The 24,253-nt window shown below is 34.5% G+C and overlaps 1 protein-coding gene across 4 annotated transcripts in view; it reads left to right on the forward strand.

Annotated features, from left to right (window-relative positions):
- LOC122919217 (UDP-glucuronosyltransferase 2A1) overlaps window positions 1-24,253 on the forward strand; it is a 63,543-nt gene that overhangs the window by 1,609 nt on the left and 37,681 nt on the right. For 2 of the 4 annotated variants that reach the window (XM_044268110.1, XM_044268111.1), the window contains exon 2: window positions 8,193-8,824. The exons of the other annotated variants lie outside the window; for them this stretch is intronic. In XM_044268110.1, coding sequence (XP_044124045.1) covers window positions 8,193-8,824 — 632 coding nt within the window. The remainder of the gene's footprint in view (window positions 1-8,192; window positions 8,825-24,253) is intronic. 4 annotated transcript variants of the gene reach the window in all.

Consider the following 24,253-nt stretch of genomic DNA (forward strand, 5'->3'; position numbering starts at 1 on the left):
TGCTAAGCATTTTGGTTTTTGTCTACTAAACAACTGAGAACAGTTTAAAAGGATGTATTATGACTAGATTGCATCTTACATAAAATATCTGGATAGATGTGGACCTGGTGTGAAAAGATGTTAGCCTATAAGCTTCTACATAACTCCAGGAAAGATGTGGTAAGAGCATGTACTCGTGAAGTAGCTTATAAGTGGAGAAGAATAATGCAGATGAGACTCCCATAGTAAGGCAATCAGGAGCGCAGGCTCTTGATAAACAATTTCCACTTACAAGTGTATGACCATGGAGTAGCAATTCATTCTCTTTACATCTGCATTTATTCACCCCATCTCTAACAGAGCTACTATAAGGACTAAATTAGTTAACATATAAAAGGATCTTATAATACTGTCTAGGAGCTAGAAACCATTTAATTTGCTTTAGCTGTTTATCATGAAAAATTAATAAAAGCTAATGGCTAATTGGTTAGGACATGTTAAAAGGCATGAAGAAGAGATTAAGATGGTTTCTTTGGGGGGGTTATAATTGGTATATAATATATTATTTTCTGGTGTAAAACATAATGATTCTATGTATGTATATATAAACATATGATCACCACAGTAAGTCTAGTTAACCCTTGTGTCCGGACATAATTACATTATCTTTTCTTGTGGTGAGAACTTTTATGAGGTACTCTTTTAGCAACTTTTGAATATACAATACAGTGTTAACTATAGTCACCAAGCGATATATTACATCCCCAGGATTTATTTATTTTGTAACTGGAAGTTTGTGCTTTTTGACCTTCTTCATCCATTTCACCCACCCCTACCCTCCACCTCTAGCAACCCCCAATCTGTTCTCTGTATCAGAGTTGGGTTGCTTTTTTTTTTTTTGCATATTCCACATATAAATGAAATTATACATTGTTTGTCTTTCTCTGACTTATTTCACTTAGCATAATGCCCTCAGGGTCCACCCACATTACCATAAATGGCAGGATTCTCTTCTTTTTTATGTTTGAATAAATAATTATTATAATTTATAATTTTAATCTCCATTGTAGATAAAAATAATGCTGTAATGAACATGGGGACATAGCTATCTCTTAGAAATAGTGGTTTTGTTTCCTTTAGGTATAATCTAGAAGTAGAATTACTGGATCATATGGTGGTCTAATTTAATTTTTTTAGGAATCTCTATACTGTTTTCCATAGTGACTGTGCTAGTGTATACTCCTATCAATAGCGCACAAGAGTTCCCCTGTTTCCATATCCTTGCCAATACTTATTGTACCTTGTCTTTTTTTAATAACCATTCTAATAGGTGTGAGGTCATTAACAACACAGGAAACAACAGATGTTGGTGGGGATGAAGGGAAAGGGGAACTTTCTTAGTGGGAAATGTTGGTGGGAATGGAAAATGATACAGCCACTCTGGAAAACAGTATGGAGGTTTCTCAAAATGTTAAAAATAGAGCTACCCTGTGACCCAGCAAATGCACTACTTAGTATTTATCCAAAGGGTACAAAAATACTGATTCAAAGGGTCACATGCACCCTGATGTTTTTAGCAGCATTATCAATAATAGCCAATAGCCAAATTATGGAAAGAGCCCAGATATGTGTGTGTGTGTGTGTGTGTGTATAACTGAGTCATCAAAAGGAATAAAATATTGCCATTTGCAGCAACATGGATGGAGTTAGAGTGTATTATGGTAAATGAAGTGAGTCAGTCAGAGAAACAAATGCCATATGATTTCACTCATATGTGGAATTTAAGAAACAAAACAGATGAACATAGGGGAAAGGAAAAAAAGAGAAGGAAACAACCCATAAAAGACTCTTAACTACAGAGTAAAAACTGAGGGTTGCTGGAGAGGAAATGAGCAGGGGATGGGCTAAATGGGAGATGGGTATTAAGGAGGGCACTTGTGATGGGCACTGGGTGTTATATGTAAGTGATGAGTCACTGAATTCAACTCCTGAAACCAATATTACATTATATGTTAAATAGCTAGAATTTAAATAAAAACTTAAAAAAAATCAATCAATAAATAACAGGTGTGAGATGATATCTTGTTGTTGTTTTGATTTGCATTTCCCCAATGATGATTGGTGTTGACCCTATTCATTACCTGTTGGCCATTTGTTTGTTCTTTGGAAAAATCTCTATTCATGTCCTCTAGCCTTTTTTTTTTTTCCTGCTATTGAGTTATATGAGTTTTTATATACTTTGGATATTAATCTCTTACAAGATGTATGATTTGTAAATATTTTCTCCCATTTGGCAGGTTGCCTTTCCATTTGTTGATGGTTTTCTTTGCTATGTAGAAACTTTTCAGTTTGATGTAGTTGCCCTTGCTTATTGTTCTTTTGTTATCTTTGGTGTCAAATCCAAAAAGTCATAGCCAAGACTGATGTCAAGGAGCTGACCACCTTACAGTTTCAGGTCTTATTGATGAAGTCTTTAAATCATTTTCAGTTTGTCTTTGTGTGTGGTGTAAGGAAGTGATCCAATTTCATTCTTCTGTATGTAGCTGTCCAGTTTTCCACTTATTAAAGAGGTTGTCCTTTCCCCATTGTGTGTTCTTGGCTTTTTATAATGACTTAGTTGACCATATAAGTGTGGTTTCTTTGGCAAGGATTATTAAAAGAAGCATTAATTGTGGGGTGCCTGGGTGGCTCAGTGGGTTAAGCCTCTGCCTTCGGCTCCGGTCATGATCTCAAGGTCCTGGCATCCAGTCCTGTGTCGGGCTCTCTGCTCCACAGGGAGCCAACTTCCCCCTCTCTCTCTGTCTGCCTGTGACCTCTCTGTCAAATAAATAAATAAAATATTTTTAAAAAAGAAGCACTAATTATAATTGGCTCATCATCTTCTCTGGGTATGCTAAGTACTGTCCCCAAATTGAAAAATATATGTTTACCTCCTGGGATATAAATGAAAACTGAACTGTTCTGTTATTCAGAGAAAATAAGCATAGCTACTACATTGATTATAAACTAGCCTACAAAGGTAGAAGTGAATGGTCAATATTGTAGGGCTAAAACTGGATCTCTAAAAATGAAGAAAAAGGATGAAGAAATGGCAATTTTGTGAAGCTGTCAGGATCTGCAAAAACGCTCTAATCTGCTCATAGGTGTAATAAACAGAGATATCTGAATATGTGCAGCATCTCTGTTAATGAAATAGAGGAGTGTATACGTAACACCTTAGTCACGATATAGGTTTACATTTTTATCTCCTTACTTATGTTTTTATCAATGACTTGTCCTCAATCTTGGGATAATAATTATCAGATCACAGTGCTTCTTATTCATATTAGTGACATTATTCCCCAGATAAACCTTCCTCATGCTGGCAGTCTCAGAATCATGTTCCATTGTATTGTGCTTGTAAGTGAATACTGGTAATGAAACCACACAATTTTTCCCAGTCATAAGACATGAGACTAATCTTTCTTAACAATTTGTTCATGGGAATGTAATGAAGTTTCTAAAAATCTTCTTACCCTCTGATTTTGATAATATCATGTTTCTAATCAAATTACACTCTTTTGACTTAAAATGACTATTTAAGTTTGTTTTATGAACGATATTCTTATTGATGTCAGGGACATGAAGACTCAATGAACACTCATATTCAAAAGACCAGGTAAGAAACAAAAGTACTGAAGTGACAGAGTGATTCATTTTCGTGCAAGCCTTTGTACATGTAGAATGATAAATGAGAATGATAAATGGAACCGACTTTTAAAAATCACTTCTTTCCAATGTATAACTTGATTTTTTTTTTAAAATGCTCTAAACAAAGTCATTGCAATGAACCCTTATCCACTCAGGTCTCAAACTGTCACACCTGAGTAAATAAGTAGGACAACTTTCTGTAAGATTACTTTTCTGCAGTGAAATGCAATAATCTGAGAATGAGTCTTTAATCTCTGCTAATTGCTAGGAATCAGATATTATAATGTCTAAATTATTTCTTTTATTTCAGTATTTGGGTATTTGGTTCAAACTCATGGTTCAAAATCATGATAGCAATAACAGTATTTGTTGATTTCTTCCTGTGCACTAGACACTGTAATAAGTCCATCACATGTTATATCTCTTAATTTTTGCAATGAATTTGTGAAGAGAAAACTATCACAGATGAGATTATTGAGGTTGTGAAATATCAATTGCTAAAATAAAATTATATAGTGACTAGTAGGAGAAAATATTTTCAGATGAAATCCAGATACCAAAACTGCTAGAAAAATTTTCTCTCTCTTTTCTTAAAATGACGGGTGTAAATCCATTATTCAGAATATTTTAGGTTTAAACATTCTCAGTTACTTTTCCTCTTCCTAGATTTAGCTTTTGAAGTCTGCTGTTTTATTTCTTATTTATATTAAGTTTGCTAACTGGAGTTTATTTGGTTTGTGTTATCACTAGGTAACTTGCTGTTCCTTTAGGCAAAAGTTTCCATTTGACTGTTGCCTGGAGCGAGTTGCCTGAGGATAGGTATCTGTTCTTAATAGAATTTAAAGTTTAACTGAAAGTAAGAAAAGGCTTCTGCAGGTTTCAAATATATTTATTTAAAGTTGAAGCAGGTAAATTTTGTTTTCATATACATATTAAAAACAAAAAAAACCACCAAATTGGGGAAACATTTAAGAAAAAAAAATAATGTAGCATTTTAATGCTAGTAAAAATATTTATAATCCATAAACATTATCTATTGCTATCAACAGTTTTATCCTTCAGCCAGTATAGAAACAAATAGCTTTTTTGTGCGAATGATCTTTATATGCTAGATTTATATGAATACATAATGTATTATTATACATGAATAGTCAGATGATTACTCTCTAAGAATTAACGCTGTCTATAATAACAGACTTTCCTATAAATATATTAAATAGAAAAAACAACACATCTTCAAAAAAATTATGACTATAATATTCAGATCTTATTGAATATAAGAATATATATTATTGATATATTGAATATCTGAATATAATATTCAGCTCTTACATGAACTAAACACTGATCAAAGGTAATTAACATAAAATAAAGTGCTAGAAATGAAACAAATGTGAATGTGTATATCCCCAAAGTGCTTGATTTCCAGTAGTCATTTTAAAGGAGAGAAAAATGTATTGGGGGTCTTTACCTAAAGAGTACTACATGTTAGTTTAGAACTTTTCTTCCCCTTTTTTCTTCCCAGTCTTTTTCTTGCTCCCTCTATCTTCTCTTCCTTCCTTTCTTCCTCTGTTTTCTGATGTAAATTAATTTTGTTGGTTAGAATCTTTCCAATGACCTCTGGTAGCATCCCCTTTTTCATAATGACCCATGAGTGGGATGACAGCCATAAGCATGCCATCCAAGAAGGAATTTGCTATGGGACATGCACAATTTCAAGGGCACTGTCACTCTTTGCTGTCACTCAATGAAAGGGAATGGAGGTGATAATTTTTACGGAAATAATTTTGAATTTTCAACGTGTGTATTTCTTAAAGTAAGTCACTTGTGAACCTTGGTACTGAAAACATTGTTAGTAACATATCATTTTTAAAAAAAAGAGTTTACTTATTTATTTATTTAAGAGAAAGAGAGAGAGAGAGCATAAGCAGGGGGAAAAGCAGGCAGAGCAGGCAGAGGGAGAAGCAGGCTCCCTGCAGGGCGAGGAGCTGGACTTGATCCTTGGACCCTAGGATCATGACCTGGGCTGAAGGCACCAACTGAGCCACCCAGACATCCCATAACATATCATTTTTGATGTGCCTCAAGATTGAGCATGACTGACACCTGTAGCGGAACTTGTGGTGTTTAGGAATACCTGCACCAAAACTCAGGCACCGCAGAGGACCATTATCTGAGAAGCAGAAGAAAGGAAGTGTATCTTAGTGATAAGATCTGTTTAAACTGGTAGTTTTTAAAGTGAGAGTCTCTCCTTAATTTATCATATATAGCTAACGTTTATTGAGCACGGATTATGTTCCAAATAATGTACACAATTTTTTTTTTTCATTCAGTCGTCACATCTACAAGAAACAGGCACCAGCATTCTCTATCATTTTGTAATAAGGAGGCTGAGAAACTTGCCTGAGGATACAATGAAGAAAGTGGTGAAGCATTTGATGCGAGACCCTGAGCTAAAAGAAAATTCTAAAAAGATACTCGGTTAATAAACAATAAAACAAAGGGGAAGAAAAAGTACATCGAATTTTAAGCTTTCAAGAATGCATTAACTAAATGCATTCAAGGAACTAAAAAAAAAAAAAGTTGAAGCTCTAATGTGAAGTTAAAACTCTAAGCTTACTAAGGAGTTGATTATAAATTTTCTAAAATAGTATGAAAGATGGTTTCCAAGCCATCTTTGGGACATCTTTATGGCCTTTGGGATGATCTCCCAGTCCAAGAGACAATGAGAAATTAATTAGCATAGTTTAATTCTAGCCATTCATTGAAATGTTTACAGGAAAAGGAGACATTTAACTCCTGGTTTCTATCCTTTTAATTACAGTATTTGTTCTTATTTTCTCCTTTTAATGGCAACTCTTAGCTTCTTTGAATTCCTTAACTTTTAAAATAGCATCAGTATATGGTTGCCCTTATAGAGTTTGGCATTTACTAAAAATCTCAACAGACAGATATCATTATAGATGTGTCTAACTGGTCATTCTGTAGCTAACCTGTTGGTTTACTGATCAATCTTCAGGCAAATTTATTAAACTACATTACTAAACTTTTGCTTTAAACTGAGCAGTTTACAAAGCAACTTTGCAGATATTATTGCTAATCCACAAAGTAATATAACATCACTATCTCTCATTTTTGCATGAAAAAACCAAGGCTGAAAGGGTCCAGGTAATATTCCAGGGTCACAAGGCTTGTAAAAGAATAGTTTTTGAATCTGGGGCAATTGAACTCGTGTCCACCCAATTTAAGCTACTACACAGCTCTGAATGAAAAAGCATGTGACTTCTTGTGGTGCTAGACTCTATCTTCTTGATTTGTATATGAAAATATCATATGAAAGAAAATGGAAAGTTTCCTGCAAAGAGGAGATGATTATTAATATGCTTTATCAGAAAAGAAAACTCTCCTCTGACAAATGTGTAAAATTTGTTCTATAATCCAATTAATTGAAAATATCTTGTAATCTTTGAGAAAATCTCTTCTAAATAAAGGTGTTTTTAGTTTTTCTTCCTAAATACAAGCCATGGAGAAGTAATAATAATGCTTGTCATTGTGTATGGCCAAAGCTTCTAAAACTTACAAAGATGAGGCATAAGACTGTGGAAATCTAGCAATTCTCAAATGATGTTATGATAATAGTCTCAGTTGCCCTACTTTGTAATATGTTTTTGGATATGCAACTCAATATTAATTTCAATATCTATGAAATATAGCAAGTAATGTATGATGCACAAAACTCTGGAAAGGACTGAATTAGACATTGTATATAAAAATGCCTTGAGGGGCACCTGTGTGGCTCAGTGGGTTAAGCCTCTGCCTTCGGCTCAGGTCATGTCAGGGTCCTGGGATCCAGCCCCACGTCGGTCTTTCTGCTCAGCAGGGAGCCTGCTTCCCCCCTCTCTCTGCCTGCCTCTGCCTACTTGTGGTCTGTCTCAAAGAAATAAATAAAATCTTTTAAAAAAATGCCTTGTAATAAGATATCTAACTTAAAGTTATTATAAGTTTTGAGACAATGGTTTTAGCAGTAACAACTGCTATTATTTTTTATTTAACATAATTTTAGGAAAGATAAATTAAAGACACATTTTATAATTATTTATAATTTATATACATTATATATAATTGTACATATATAATTATATATAATTTATAATTATTATCACAGAGTACATAGACACCAGGCTCATAACTTGACTTCTTTTGCTTTCAAATAGGACTTGATTTACTTCTGTTGTTAGAATAATAATATTATTGTATATAATGGTTTGAATTATATTAGTTTCCTTTTAATCTATAGATCAAGTGACTTTATGAATGAGTATACCCATCACATTAAACATCATTTATTTGAAAAAATAATCTACCTAAATAAACTTTGAAAATTTCTTTTTATCTTAAAAGATCTACAGTAGGATGGTTTTCATAATGGATATCACCATGCCTAAGAAGTTTGTCCAGCTGCTCGTTTTCAATTTGACTTTGACTCAAATTGTTCTAAGTGGAAATGTGCTAATTTGGCCAACGGATGGTAGTCATTGGTTAAATATTGAGATCATTCTAGAAGAGCTGATTCAAAGAAATCACAGTGTGACTGTACTGGCTTCATCAACAACTCTATTAATCAACTCTAATCCTGATTCTCCCGTGAATTTTGAGGTGATACCTGTCTCCTTTACGAACAGCAATATAGATTCCTTAATTGAACATATGATAATGCTGTGGATGGACCACAGACCAACTCCTCTCACACTCTGGAATTTCTATAAGGAACTAGGAAATCTTCTAGATACTTTTTTTCGAATCAATATACAAATCTGTGATGGAGTATTAAACAATCCCAAGTTAATGGCAAGACTTCAGAAAGGTAGTTTTGATGTGTTAGTAGCAGATCCAGTAACTATCTGTGGGGACCTGGTTGCTCTGAAATTAGGAATTCCATTTGTATACACATTGAGGTTCTCTCCAGCCTCCACAGTTGAGAGACACTGTGGGAAAATCCCAGCACCTGCCTCCTATGTACCCGCAGCTTTGTCAGAGCTCACTGACCAGATGACCTTTAGTGAGAGGGTTAAAAATACTATCTCTTATCCTCTTCAAGACTACATATTTCAGTCCTACTGGGGAGAATGGAATTCATACTACAGCAAAGTTCTAGGTAAGTCTCTAAAATATTCTCTTATTAATGTCTCCAGATACCCCATTTATTCTTGTTAGTAAAACAGTAAATGGTTTCTGTCCCACCACACATGCCAGGCTGAGGTAAATATACTTACTATATATAATACTCTCATACAAGATGATTCTTTTTGGATAAATTTCTTAAAAATGTAATGGTGGTATTAATATGAATGCTAGTGCTTCACTGCAAATAAACTTGTCTAAATAGGGATTTAGACAATGGCTTTTCAATGAGTAAATCAGTCTTCAAATATAAACGAAAATGCCTTTACTTGGATGAATTACGGTACTGCTAAAAAATACCTGGCAAACATTTTGGAGTGATGCATGATTTCCTTTCCCTCCTTCATTCCTCATTCTTTTCTTTGTCTGAAGTTTTTGAAAACTTCAAAAAGCCTAGGATTAAGCATTAGAAACCTGTTTATAACCTCCCCCATTTCTCACTATCGCTCTGTCCTGAGGCTCCTCGAGTGTTAGACTAGCTTCTCATCTCCAGTTTAATTTCTCGGTATTCTTGGGTAATCCTCAAGTTTCCTTGCCTCACACATTCCTATGAGGATCAAGTAAATTATGCAAACAGCTCCGGATGGTTGTTTATCTTTCTGATTCTCATGAACCTTTCTTCATTTTTCTATTTTCTTCTCTCCTGAAGTTTTTTTTTTTTTCCTTTAGATTTATTAGTAGTAAGCACCAGGTATATTAACAGCAGAAATTAACCATTGATACTACCAATGGTACTTTCTCACAAAGATAATATACAAAATACTGTCCTTTACATACCTTTCAGCCCGCCTCCCTCCCACTCTTTATTTTCCTTTTTTTCTCCTTCCCCTCTTCTCTCCCTCCCTCCCTTTCTCTCTCCCTAATTCCCTTTCTTCTACCATGCTTTCTTTGTATAAAAATAAAAGTACTTACTGAACAGCAACTCGTTACCTGCCACTTTTCTAGGTACAGTTGACAAAACAGATCAAAATCTTTTTGATTTTTTTACTACATAGGGTATATCACAGTAGTGTATATGCTATGCATATATGCGATGTAGTAAAATAAGAGGAGGAGGGTTACACTTTTAAATACAGTGGCTAGGGAAGGTCTCAAATGGTGACATTCAAATGAAGACCTGAGGGCAGTGAGTGTGAGAGCCATTGGGATCCCTGGAGGAAAAGCATTATAGACATCCGTAAGGGCAAATGGAAGGATCTGTGGCAAGCCATAGAAGTAGGAATAGCCTCACTGTGTCGTGACCTTAATCTTACATTTCACAAGCAGAATTTGTGTATATATTTTTTCTTTCCTGGATTTTGGAATATTCTTCACCCAATTTTTCATCTCTTAAACTTTTAAATTTCTTCATGGAGTTGTCTAGAGGGAAAATGTTAAACATACCGCACATATGTAAATAAAACATATGCAAGATAATTAAAATTTGTATATACATTTAAAGACATGGTAATTAGAATTTTGAAAGTAAAATGTGTTTTTATACTCATTATAATGTCACTTAACTTTATTTTATTTTTCTTTGGACTCCAAATTTCATAAGCCTCAATGACATATTTTGATTTAAATTTAGATTTTTTTCCCAAGACATTTGAAATCTGTCCTATAATAGTTGTGTCTGCCCATAGATGCCCACATTCCAACTACTGCAGGTATTGAGTGAGGTAACAGTCTCTATTCCTTAAGTAAGAGGATTACAAAAAGTAAGATAGTGAAGGTTCTTGGAAAGCACATGAGGTTCTGGGTTCAAGTTCCATTTGCTGTGTAGTTTCAGGCAAGTGACTTAAACTCTGAGTCACAACATTTCTACATTTTTAAAAGGGGGCAATTATTCTACTGTACTCTTTGGGATGATCATATGGTATATGGGTATGCTCTGTCAGTTATAAGGAATTGTACTTATGTTAAATGTTGTTTACAGCAAACTACATAAGACTCTGAAATGACAAAAGCCCAGGGTTTGAAGCTTACTAAGTAGTCAGTACAGATAAGCAAAGAATAAAGAGCCTCTGGAATGTACTAACTCCAGATTATATAATGTATGGAAAGCCTTTGTAAAACAGAATGTTCTTGTCTTCTCATTTTCACAGGATCATGACCTAGTTTCAGAAATCCTAAGTCCTGAGAAATTAGATATCACATTTATTTCAATCCTTTATACTCCTCATGTTACTAAACGTACTTGAACAACAAATAATTGTCTTGCATATTTTATTTCAAACTGAAGTTTTAGGAATAGAATAATCCAATTTGTCTTTGATTGCAATTATATTCTTAAAGTATTAGGGACACCTGGTAGCTGTAAACCGAGAGTGAAGTAGGTCAGGTACCTTCCATTTGATATTATTAGCAAACAGAGGAGAACACAGGAAATTTAATAACATCAGATTTCAGGGGAGTTTACGTCTCCATATTTATTCTTTATTTCTCTGGGAAAAATCAACCAGAAAAATAGCATGTTTAAGTGTGGTTAAGAAAAATCCCAAATATCTATATTAAAGGAAATAAATAAGTTAGAAGGAAATAATCTAACTGTACTGGTTAAAAATCCTGTTTTGCTTGCCATGGAGATCTTAAATTCTTTGGATGAAGCAAATAAAATTCATAATTCAATTTTAAATGTGCTTCTCATACCTAATGGAGCAGGTGTGAATATGACAATCATTACTATTCATATAAGGGAGTGAATCTCTAATTAATCTTGTTCCAGCCCAGTGTTCTGCAAGGTACCTTCAAATTGTACGGAGCTCGATCTCTCCAGCCTCTGAGCGATCTGCTGACTGGCACATAGCTAGCTCTAATGTGGATAGGATTTGGGACTTGCCTTCACTACAGCAAAAGGACATGCCTTCACATAAGGCTTCTAATTCCTTCTCACATGCAGTTTTCCTGGGGTCAGTGCTGTAAGTTTTTTAAAATTCTGTGTAACCTATCTTTTGAAGTAAGACCTAAATCCTAATTTTATAGCTTACTGAAGTTTCACAGCGCGAACTTACCCATGCAACCAGCACCCAAATCAAGAAACAAAAAAATTATTCCCATAGTACCTCTTTCTCCTCACACCAGTTCCTACAACTCCTGAAAATAATCACTTGACTTCTAACACTACAGATTAATTTTGCCTGATTTTAAACTTTGTATAAATGAACCACACGTTGTGGACTCTTTTGTATTTTGTTTCTTTTGTGAATGTTTTTTATATTCACCCAAGTTGTTGCATAGAGGTATAGTTTGTTCATTCTCAGAGTTATGTAGATTCTATTGAATTAACATACTACATTTTATTTATCCATTTTGCTGTTGATAAATGTGTAGACTATCCTGGTCTTGGCTATTTATGATAAACATTGCTATGAACATTCTTGTACATGTCTTTTGGTAAATATGCTTGTGTCATTCTAGGTGATAGAGCATGCATTTGTTTCGTTTTAATACATACTGCTAACATTCAGTTTCTCAAGTTGCTTGTGCCAATCAATAATTCCACCAGCCATTTACTAGGATTCCCATTGTTCTTCATTCTCACTAACACTTAGTATTTATTATCTTTTTGCATTTTGAAAAAATTATAGCCATGCTCTTGATGTGTAGAGTCATCTCATTTTTATAAAAAGATTAGGAGCTAATTTATACATGGTAAAAGGAAGTGCATTAAGTATACAGTGTGATTTGTTTTGTCAAATGTATATATTTCTTTAACCAGCACATCAAACAATTTCTGGGATCCCTTTTCTAAAAAAGCTGCTCTCCAGACCTTTTCAAAGTCAGTAATTCCTACCACTTAGTTTTCGTTCTTCATTCTGATTCGTTTCCATTTTCCTTTTGTGGGCTTTTAAAATTCATTCTTTAATAAATTTAACTCTAAAAGTAACATGATTACGTTGCCACTCATGTTCAGTTTGTGCTTCATCAAGCAGCTATGATCTAGCTCTATTCAGTAATTCTGCAGCCAATGCCCTTGCTAATTGTACCATTTTTGTTATTAACTTAGTAAATAGCTACTCTTAACTATACACCTATCAAGAGCTTTCACTGGTACAATGCATACATTATTACTAATCCAATACACAAGCCGAGAATGATCCTTATCTCTTACCTTGGAGCCGTCAAAATTCAGAAAGATTAAGCGACTTTGCTAAAATCACCAAATATGTAACTGAACCAGAGAAGACCCTATGTATATTGAATCCAGTACATAAAGAAATTCACATTCCCAGCAATAATGACCAGTCCATAATTTCCAGGATTTTAAATTTGAGAAGTCACAGACAGGGAAAAGAAAAAAACAAATCTGCTCATCTCCCATTGTTTGCTTGGTAAGCTGGTGTTTCCTGTGAGCATTCTCTCACCCAACTTTCTTGAAGGCACTGCTGTGACATTATTTCAACTTTATAGACTTTTTTTGTTGTTTTTCAAGTTAAAAATCTTTAAATATTTTGGTGCAAACTGTCTCTTTTGTCACAGAGAATTGTGTGGTCCTGAGTTTTGTCTTTAGGGAATGACATACAAGTCCTGAGTACCCTTGGCCTCTCCTGCTTGCTTATAGTATTATAGAAATAATCTTAACTAGCTCTTGAGGAGGAAAAGACTAGAGTTATTTGCATTGGCATACAGTTAAGTGCAACTATTTGGTTTAAACTGACCAAATTTAAATTTTAATTTAAAGTTAAAATTTGGTTTAAACTGACCAATTTTAAATTTAAATTTTAAATTTTAATTGTCACCATTCCAAGGATATATTATTATTTTAAAAAATCATCTGTGGGTCTTTTGGAGTGTTTACCAATGTTTCTTATATAGGTTTTACAGATTTGTTGTTAAATTTCAGCCAACTGATTTGTTTTGTTATTGGCCTTATAAATGGGTTCCCTCTTCCTTTTCTTTTCCATTAGTCATAGTTTGTATACATAAATTCTAGTTACCATTCAATTTCAATTTCATATCCTGGTATTTGTCCATATTATCCTATGCTTTACAGTAGTTATTCAGACACATGTTCATTAAACTGATACTAGAAATAAGTTACATCTCCCTTTATAATTCTTAAGTCACTGGTTACCTTCTCTTGTCTAATTTTACTTCTGATAAAATCAGACTTATTTAATAATAATGAAGATAGTTGCCTTCATCTTTTATTTTCTAATTTAGTTGAAATGACTAAATTTTATTCATTAATTAACTTGCTTGTTTATGAGCCATGTGAAGAAAATATCAATTACTTAATTACTATTACAGTTAGCATTTTCTTTTGTAAATCAGAACTGTATCAAGTTTTGTCAACATCTTTTTCCACCTATGGCAAGAATTATTTGATTTTCTAGGCAAGTTAATAGATGAATTATATGAATAGATTTCCTATTACTGAATTATTTCTGGAATGATTTTACAATCATTTTTGTATAAATCATTAATATTTTGATGGATACATTTTTATTCATAGATGAAAGGCTGGATAGAAATAGAATAAAAAATATTACACTTTTGTACAATCTCTTGAAGATTTTAGACCCTTATTGTAGACAGTTCATGAAAATAACCTTTGTTTCCCTTCTTTTTGCGCTTGTAACACTTCTAAAACTTTATTTTTGATATTTTAAGGTCTAGTACAATTTTCTGTTCTTTTTTCTCCAGATTTACTTAAATATAATTGACATATACTACTGTGCATATTTGTGTACAAAGTAATTATTTGATAGATGAATATATTGTGAAATGACTACAACAATAAAGTTAGTTAACACTTCTATCACCTCATATAACATAGTTTTTGTGTGCGTGTGTATGTTGTGTGTGTTGTAGAATTTACTGTTTTAGCAACTTTCAGATATAGAGTTCTGTTAACTATAGCCATGATGTTGTACAATATATCTCCAGAATTTATTTATCTTGTAACTGGAAGTTTTTGCACCTTGATCACCTTCACCCATTTCCTCCACCTCTCAACTTCCACCCCTGGAAACCACCATTTTACTCTCAGATAAGTACAGCATTCTTTAGTTTTCATATATAGGTGAGATCAGACAGAATTTGTCTTTCTCTGTTTGATTTGCTTCACTTAGCATAACACTCCCAAGGTTCATCCATGTTGTTGAAAATGCGAAGTTTCCCTTATTTCTCATAGCTAATTTCTGTCCCATTGTGTGATACGTATATCACAACTTTTTCATTCATCTGACAATGGACACTTTAGTTGTTTCCATTCTGTTGTAAGAATGCTGCAATAACCATGCGAGTGTAAATGTCTTTCCAAGACAGTATCATTTCCTTTGGATATATACCCAGAAGTGAAATTGCTGGTTCATACAGTATCATTCCTTTAATTTTCTGAGGAACCTCTATACTCTTTCCCACAATGGCTGCACCAGTTTACATTCCCATCAACAGTGCATAGCTTTACCAACACTTTCCTCCACAGCTTTGCCAACACTTATCACTTGTCTTTTTTATAACAACCATTTTAACAAGTGTGAGATGATAACTCATTGTGGTTTTGATTTGCATTTCCTGGTGATTAGTGATGTTGAGCAACTTTTCATGTACTTGTTGGCCATTTTTAAGTTTCTTTTGGAAAAACATCTCTTTGGGTCCTCTTCCCATTTTTAATTAGATTATTTGGGGTCTTCTGCTGTGAGTCTCATACTTATTTTGAATATTAACCTTATCAGATATGTGGTTTGCAAATATCTTCTCCCATTCTGTAGGTTAAATTTTTACATTGTTTCTTTTTCTGTACAGGAGCTTTTGAGTTTGATATGGTAATACTTGTTTATTTTTACCCTTGTGTTTTGTGGTTGGGGTGTCACATTCATAAAATCATTGTCAAACCAATGGGTTATTAAGACACTTTGATCCTATGTTTTCTTCTAGGAATTTTATGGTTTCAGGTCTTATATTTGTCTTTACCATTTTGTGAGTGGTGTAAGATAGAGATCGAATTTCATTCTTTGGCACAAGAATATCCAGTTTTCCTAACTTCATTTATTGAAGAGACTATCTTTTCTCTATTGAGCATTCTTCATTTCCTTGCCAAATATTAGTTAACCATATATGCATGGGTTTATTTCTGAGTTCTCAATTCTGATCTAATGATCTATGTGTCTGTTTTATGTCAGTGTCATATTATTTTAATTACTGTACCTTTTAAATGTAGTTTAAAATCAGGAAGTGTGCGGCCTCCAGCTTTGATCTTTTTTCTTGGGATTATTTTGACTATTCAGGATTTTTTGTGGTTCCATATAAATTTTAAGGAATTTTTTTTCTATTTCTGTAAAAAAATGCCATTGGAACCTTAATAAGGATTACTTCAGGAGAGTGATTGTTTTGGACATTTTAACAATATTAATTTGTATGATCCTGGACACAAGGTATGTTTCCCTTTATTTGTGTCTACTTTAATTTCTTTCATCAGTGCATTAAAGTTTTCCATGTACAATTAAAGGTCCAAATGTGAGACCTGAAGCCATAACAATCCTAGAGGAGAGAGCACAGGTAGTAATTTCTCTGACATTGGTCATAGCAACATTTTTCTAGATATGTCTCCTAAGACAATGGAAACAAAAACAAAAATAAACTATTGGGACTACATCAAAATAAAAAGCTTCTGAACAGTGAAGGAAGCAATCAACAAAACTAAAAGACAGCTTATTGAACAGAAGAAGGTATTTGCAAGTGATATATCCAGTAAAGGGTTAGTATCCAAAATATAGGAAGCTCTTATACAACTCAACACCCCTGAAACAAATCATCCAATTAAAAAATGGGCAGAAGACATGAATAGACATTTTTCCAAAGAAGACATACAGATGGTCAACAGACATATAAAAAGATGTTCAACATCACTCATCATCAAAGAAATGAAAATCAAAACCAGGTGAGGTGACATATCATTTCATAGGTGTCAGAATGGCTAAAATCAAAACCACAAGAAAAGACTGTTGACAAGGATGTAGACAAAAAGGAACTCTTGTGCATTGTTAACAAGAAAGCAAACTGGCATAACCACTGTGGAAAACAGAATGGAAGTCTCCCAAAAAATTAAAAGTAGAATTACCATATGATCCCATAATTCCACTACTGGGTATTCACTCAAAAAATATGAACACACTAATCCAAAAAAATATATGCACCCCTATGTTTATTGAAGCATTATTTTAAATTATGTAAGCAACCCAGGCATTCATTAATAAATGAATGGATAAAAAAGATGTGGCATACATGTGTGGGCATGTGCACATGCATGTACAAGCGCATACATGCACACACACACATACACACACACACACACACACACACACACACTAGAATGTTATGCGGCCATGAAAAAGAATGAAATCTTGCCATTTGCAAATATCTGGATGGATCTAGAAGGTATAATTCTAAGTGAAATAAGGTTTTTTTTGTTTGTTTTTGCTAAGTGAAATAAGTTAATCAGAGGACAGAGGGGGAAGCAGGCTCCCTGCTGAGCAGAGTGCCCGATGCGGGACTCGATTCCAGGATCCTGGGATCATGACCTGAGCCGAAGGCAGAGGCTTTAACCCACTGAGCCACCCAGGCGTCCCCTCTTTTTCATTTTTAAAGGTCCTTTTTATTATGATTTTTCTGCTTTCCATGTAATGCATTCCCATATGAAGTCATCTGTCATGCTGACTCTGGTCTTGGCTCTTCATCTTGCTTTGGCCATCTTGCTTTAGTGAATGTAATACAAGTTGCCTCTTCCAAGCAACTTACTCTCACTGCTCTGTGACATTTTAAAAATCTATATATTAATGGAAATACTTATTTAGAATAAGAAACCATTACAAGATATTGATTTTATAAAAAACTGACAAATACCATAAGCATCACAAAATCCAAAACAATCATATTTTAAATTTACTTCCTGGCATTTCTTTTCTTTTCTTTTTTTTTTTTAAGATTTTTATTTATTTATTTGACAGACAGAGATGACAAGTAGGCAGAGAGGCAGGCAGAAAGAGAGGAGGAAGCAGGCTCCCCGCTGAGCAGAGAGCCTGAAGCAGGGCTCAATCCCAGGACCCTGGGATCATGACCTGAGCCTAAGGCAGAGGCTTTAATCCACTGAGCCACCCAGATGCCCCACTTCCTGGCATTTCTTTATGACCTTTTCTCATAACTTATTTGGCTGAGTATTTTTTGATTGTCTTATTCACATGACATTTTATATAATTCTATATTCTATAGAGAATAAGGATAATTCAACCTGCTCTAGCATGATTGACCAAAATTTATTTTTTACTGTTGATAATTAAAGAAAAAAATTTTTCTGCTTTATAACTTGCTTTTGGGTCATGTCAGATAAACATTCAAGATTATTGCCAAATTTGAGAAAATCTCTGTCAAGTTTCCTTTAAAAGAGTTATAAGGTTTGAAAGAACATTCCATAGACCAAATTCTGACCCTGTATAATTTTTAAATTTTTAAAAATTTTTATTTTTATTTTTTTAATTGAGGTATAATTAACATACAGCATTATGTTAGTTTCAGGTATACAACATAATGATCTAATATTTGCATATATTACAAAGTAATCACCACAGTAAGTCTAGTTAACATCTATCACTATACATAGTTACAGAATTTCTTTGTGTGATGAAAACTTTTAAGAATTACTTTCCTAGCAAGTTTCAAATATGCAATACAGTATTATTAATTATAGTTACCATGCTGTACATTACAGCATGCATGGGGCATGCAGCATGATGACTATAATTAATTATACTGTATTGCATATTAAATAACCGAAGTTTGGAGCTTTTGACTCCTTTTACCTGTATCACCCACCTCTATCTCCAGCAACCAGCAATTCTCTGTATACATAAGCTTGTTTTTTTTTCTTTCTTTCTTGTTGTTGTTAGATTCTACATATAAGTGAGATCATATGGTATTTATCTTTCCCTAACCTCTTTTACTTAGCACGATGTCCTCAAAGTCCACACATTTTGCTGTCAACTTTTTGTCCTGTGATTTAACCTTCTAGCATACTAAACGGTGAGGGATTCACAACTCAGGATATTTACCCACAAAGGTATGAGAAAAACAACTGAAAAACACTCATGTGATGACCTCAAGTATCAGCTAACCCTTTGATGACTCAGATTCACATGTGCATGAAAAAGGTCAGCCCGTAACAGCTCTACTTAGAATTGTGAGCAGAGTCAGAGGTAAATAGAAAGTTGTTGTTTTAAGATGATAAGGCTTTGGATAGTTGGTCATTTGATAATAGATAACTAATAAAAAGACTTGTCGTTTTTTTTTAATATTTATTTTTTTAAAATTTCTTTTCAGCGTAACAGTATTCATTGTTTTTGCACCACCCCCAGTGCAATCCATGCCCTTTCTAATACCCACCACCTGGTTCCCCCAACCTCCCACCCCCCGCCCCTTCAAAACCCTCAGATTGTTTTTCAGAGTCCATAGTCTCTCATGGTTCACCTCCCCTTCCAATTTCCCCCAACTCCCTTCTCCTCTCCATCCCCCCCCTTGTCCTCCATGCTATTTGTTATGCTCCACAAATAAGTGAAACCATATGATACTTGACTCTCTCTGCTTGACTTATTTCACTGAGCAAAAAGACTTCTAGTTTTGAGGCAATCCATTTGTTAAATCTTGGATCTCTACTTTGCTTCTACCTCTACATATGCACTTTCTTTTTTGCACATTTGTATACAGTGATGGGCCGTAAATGTTTAACAATTGGCTTTCTGTGGTATAAAAAGAAAAAAAAAACACTTTTGTACAGCATTTATTAATATCTGTGGTGTAATTCCTTCCACCTTGACTAATTTCAAGCTATTGGTAATACAATAACCAGCTTGGAAAGATACATAGAAATTAACAATTAACTTTCATGAGCCTGTAATAGTTAGGTCCTCTGGCAGATCTGCTTATGACATCAGCTTTGATTAATTAATATGACCAAAGTTCATGGACACAAGTTTTATCATGCAGAAAGCATTATTATACACTCCAACACATGCTGCAGAGTAGTATCTGGGCCTGTAAATATCATACCCAGATACAAATATAAACATATACAAGTTCTTTGCTTAGTAAAGCAGAAACTTCTCTCTCTTGGAGAAATCTATTGCCCAAGAGAAATCTTGAGCAATAAAGTCATTCCCTCCTCTGTAGTTCATTTTTTTTTTCCAATTTATTTATTTTCAGAAAAACAGTATTCATTATTTTTTCACCACACCCAGTGCTCCATGCAAGCTGTGCCCTCTATAATACCCACCACCTGGTACCCCAACCTCCCACCCCCCCGCCACTGCAAACCCCTCAGATTGTTTTTCAGAGTCCATAGTCTCTCATGGTTCATCTCCCCTTCCAATTTACCCAAAAGCACATACCCTCCCCAATGTCCATAACCCTACCCCCCCTTCTCCCAACCCCCCTCCCCCCAGCAACCCACAGTTTGTTTCGTGAGATTAAGAGTCACTTATGGTTTGTCTCCCTCCCTATCCCATCTTGTTTCATGGATTCTTCTCCTACCCACTTAAGCCCCCATGTTGCATCACCACTTCCTCATATCAGGGAGATCATATGATATTTGTCTTTCTCCGCTTGACTTATTTCACTAAGCATGATACGCTCTAGTTCCATCCATGTTGTCGCAAATGGCAAGATTTCGTTTCTTTTGATGGCTGCATAGTATTCCATTGTGTATATATACCACATCTTCTTGATCCATTCATCTGTTGATGGACATCTAGGTTCTTTCCATAGTTTGGCTATTGTGGACATTGCTGCTATAAACATTCGGGTGCATGTGCCCCTTTGGATCACTACGTTTGTATCTTTAGGGTAAATTCCCAGTAGTGCAATTGCTGGGTCATAGGGCAGTTCTATTTTCAACATTTTGAGGAACCTCCATGCTGTTTTCCAGAGTGGTTGCACCAGCTTGCATTCCCACCAACAGTGTAGGAGGGTTCCCCTTTCTCCGCATCCTCGCCAGCATCTGTCATTTCCTGACTTGTTGATTTTAGCCATTCTGACTGGTGCGAGGTGATATCTCATTGTGGTTTTGATTTGTATTTCCCTGATGCCGAGTGATATGGAGCACTTTTTCATGTGTCTGTTGGCCATCTGGATGTCTTCTTTGCAGAAACGTCTGTTCATGTCCTCTGCCCATTTCTTGATTGGATTATTTGTTCTTTGGGTGTTGAGTTTGTTAAGTTCTTTATAGATTTTGGACACTAGTCCTTTATCTGATATGTCGTTTGCAAATATCTTCTCCCATTCTGTCAGCTGTCTTTTGGTTTTGTTAACTGTTTCCTTTGCTGTGCAAAAGCTTTTGATTTTGATGAAATCCCAAAAGTTCATTTTTGCCTTTGCTTCCCTTGCCTTTGGCGATGTTCCTAGGAAGATGTATATATAAACCAATTAATAACAAAATCAATGAAACACATCAACAATAATACAATAATAGTAGGGGACTTTAACACTCCCCTCACTGAAATGGACAGATCATCCAAGCAAAAGATCAACAGGGAAATAAAGGCCTTAAATGATACACTGGATGAGATGGACATCACAGATATATTCAGAACATTTCATCCCAAAGCAACAGAATACACATTCTTCTCTAGTGCACATGGAACATTCTCCAGAATAGATCACATCCTTGGTCCTAAATCAGGACTCAACCAGTATCAAAAGATTGGGATCATTCCCTGCATATTTTCAGACCACAATGCTCTGAAGCTAGAACTCAACCACAAGAGGAAGTTTGGAAAGAACCCAAATACATGGAGACTAAACAGCATCCTTCTAAAGAATGAATGGGTCAACCGGGAAATTAAAGAAGAATTGAAAAAAATCATGGAAACAAATGATAATGAAAATACAACGGTTCAAAATCTGTGGGACACAACAAAGGCAGTCCTGAGAGGAAAATATATAGCGGTACAAGCTTTTCTCAAGAAACAAGAAAGGTCTCAGTTACACAACCTAACCCTACACCTAAAGGAGCTGGAGAAAGAACAAGAAAGAAACCCTAAGCCCAGCAGGAGAAGAGAAATCATAAAGATCAGAGCAGAAATCAATGAAATAGAAACCAAAAAAACAATAGAACAAATCAACCAAACTAGGAGCTGGTTCTTTGAAAGAATTAATAAAATTGATAAACCCTTGGCCAGACTTATCAAAAAGAAAAGAGAAAGGACCCAAATAAATAAAATCATGAATGAAAGAGGAGAGATCACAACTAACACCAAAGAAATACAAACTATTATAAGAACATACTATGAGCAACTCTACGCCAACAAATTTGACAATCTGGAAGAAATGGATGCATTCCTAGAAACATATAAACTACCAAAATTGAACCAGGAAGAAATAGAAATCCTGAACAGACCCATAACCAGTAAGGAGATTGAAACAGTCATTAAAAATCTCCAAACAAACAAAAGCCCAGGGCCAGATGGCTTCCCGGGGGAATTCTACCAAACATTTAAAGAAGAACTAATTCCTATTCTCCTGTAGTTCATTTTTATAGCTACAACACTCCTGCCTCTACTTATATATATTATCTATATATGCATTTCCAACATACATGATTTTTTACTCTTCAGGAAAATTGTTACCTTTTAAATATTTCTGAAAAGTCAATGGATAGACTAGCTCTCCTTTCCCAACATCTTCCAAGATACTACTAAAAAGTTTACTTTCTAGGAGAGATCATTCTCTAGGAAAATAATATTCCATCTAATAATCTTAACTACTGCAACAAGATGCTTGAAATTTCAATAAAATGCCTCTTCTGCCCTGGATACCTATATAAAAGAGAAAAAAAGAAAATGAAAAGTAATAATTGAGTATCTCATATAGTATTCATGAATTTCTTTAAAAATTAGTAATTGATTTTAGAATTTAGTATTTTTAGATCAGACCAACTGTTCTGTATGGCTCAGGCCTTTTACTGCTTATATATTTCGCTGATAAAATAAATGTGCACTAAATATGAAATTTCAGACCATTTGGACACTATTAAAAATGGAAAACAAAAAGGCCATCTGTTTTTGTTGTGAGGGAGAAAGATGGGGGGATAAAGGCAGAGGGAGAGGGACATAATCATGACAATTAACCAACTGGGCCAACGAGGTGCCCCATCAGCATGCTTTTTATTAACTTTTGACAATGGGGCATCCAAAGAAATACTGGATCCCTGGTGTATCACAGTTTTCTAGCCCTTAGTAAAGATAATAGAAATTAGATACCTGCCCATGCTATATGTTTCATGAAAATAATATTTCAAACAAAAATTTGAAAAAAAATTTTGATCCACTTGTCAATTTAATGGTACAATGTTAGAACGATGTTACTTATAGATTAGGAAGGAATTCCTCTAATTATGAGGAAAAAAATTCTACACTTTAAATACATGTGCCTCATTAACCTGACAAACGTAGTTCTTTTTAACTTTGTAATATGCTGTCTTCCCTTCTGACAAAATCCATGAAAGAAATAATTTTTAAACTGGACTTCATTAAAATTAAAAATCCCCATTGTGATGGACAATGTCAAGAGAATAAGAAAACAATATGTAGACTAGGAGAAAATATTTGCAAAGGACATGTTTGATAAAGAACAGTTATAAGTGTAAAAAGAACTATTAAAACTCCACATAAGAAAACATAAAGCCCAATTAAAATGTGGGCCAAAGACATGAACAGACACTTTATCAAAGAAGATAGATGACAAATAAATGCATAAATTGATGCTCCACATTGTTTGTCATTAGAGAAGTGTAAATTAAAACACTAATAAGCTACAACTACACACTGATTAGTGTGGCCAAAATCTGGAACACAGACTACAGCAAATGCTGGTGAGAATGTGGAATAACAGGAACTCTCATTCATTGTTAGTAGGAGTGCAATATGGTAGAGTCACTTTGGAGGATGTTTGGCATTTTTTTACAAGACTAAACAATCTTACTATATGATCTAGGAATTATGATCATTGGCATTTCCTCCAGGAGGGTTTAAAGCTAAAGTTCACAGGAAACCCTGCATACTGATGTGTTAACAGATTTATGCATAATTGCCCAAACTGGAAGCAACCACCATGTCCTTCAGTAGGTGAATGCATAGATACACTGTGGTAGATCCTGGAAAAAAATGAAATATTATTCAATACCCAAAAGAAATGAGATATCAAGCTATGAAAATACATGGAGGAACTGTAAAGGTATATGAGTAAGTGAAAGAAGCCAACCTGGAAAGACTACATATGGTATGATTCCAACTGTATGATATCAAGGAAAAGAAAAAGAATAAAGACAGTAAAGTTTTAGTGTCTGTCAATGATTGGGGGAGGAGAGGATGAATAGAAAGAGCACAGGGGATTTTTAAAGCAATGAAATGATTCTGTGTGATACAATGGTAGA

This window comes from Neovison vison, chromosome 11 (genome assembly GCF_020171115.1).
Source record: "Neovison vison isolate M4711 chromosome 11, ASM_NN_V1, whole genome shotgun sequence".
In the NCBI taxonomy this organism is placed as follows: Eukaryota; Metazoa; Chordata; class Mammalia; order Carnivora; family Mustelidae; genus Neogale; species Neogale vison.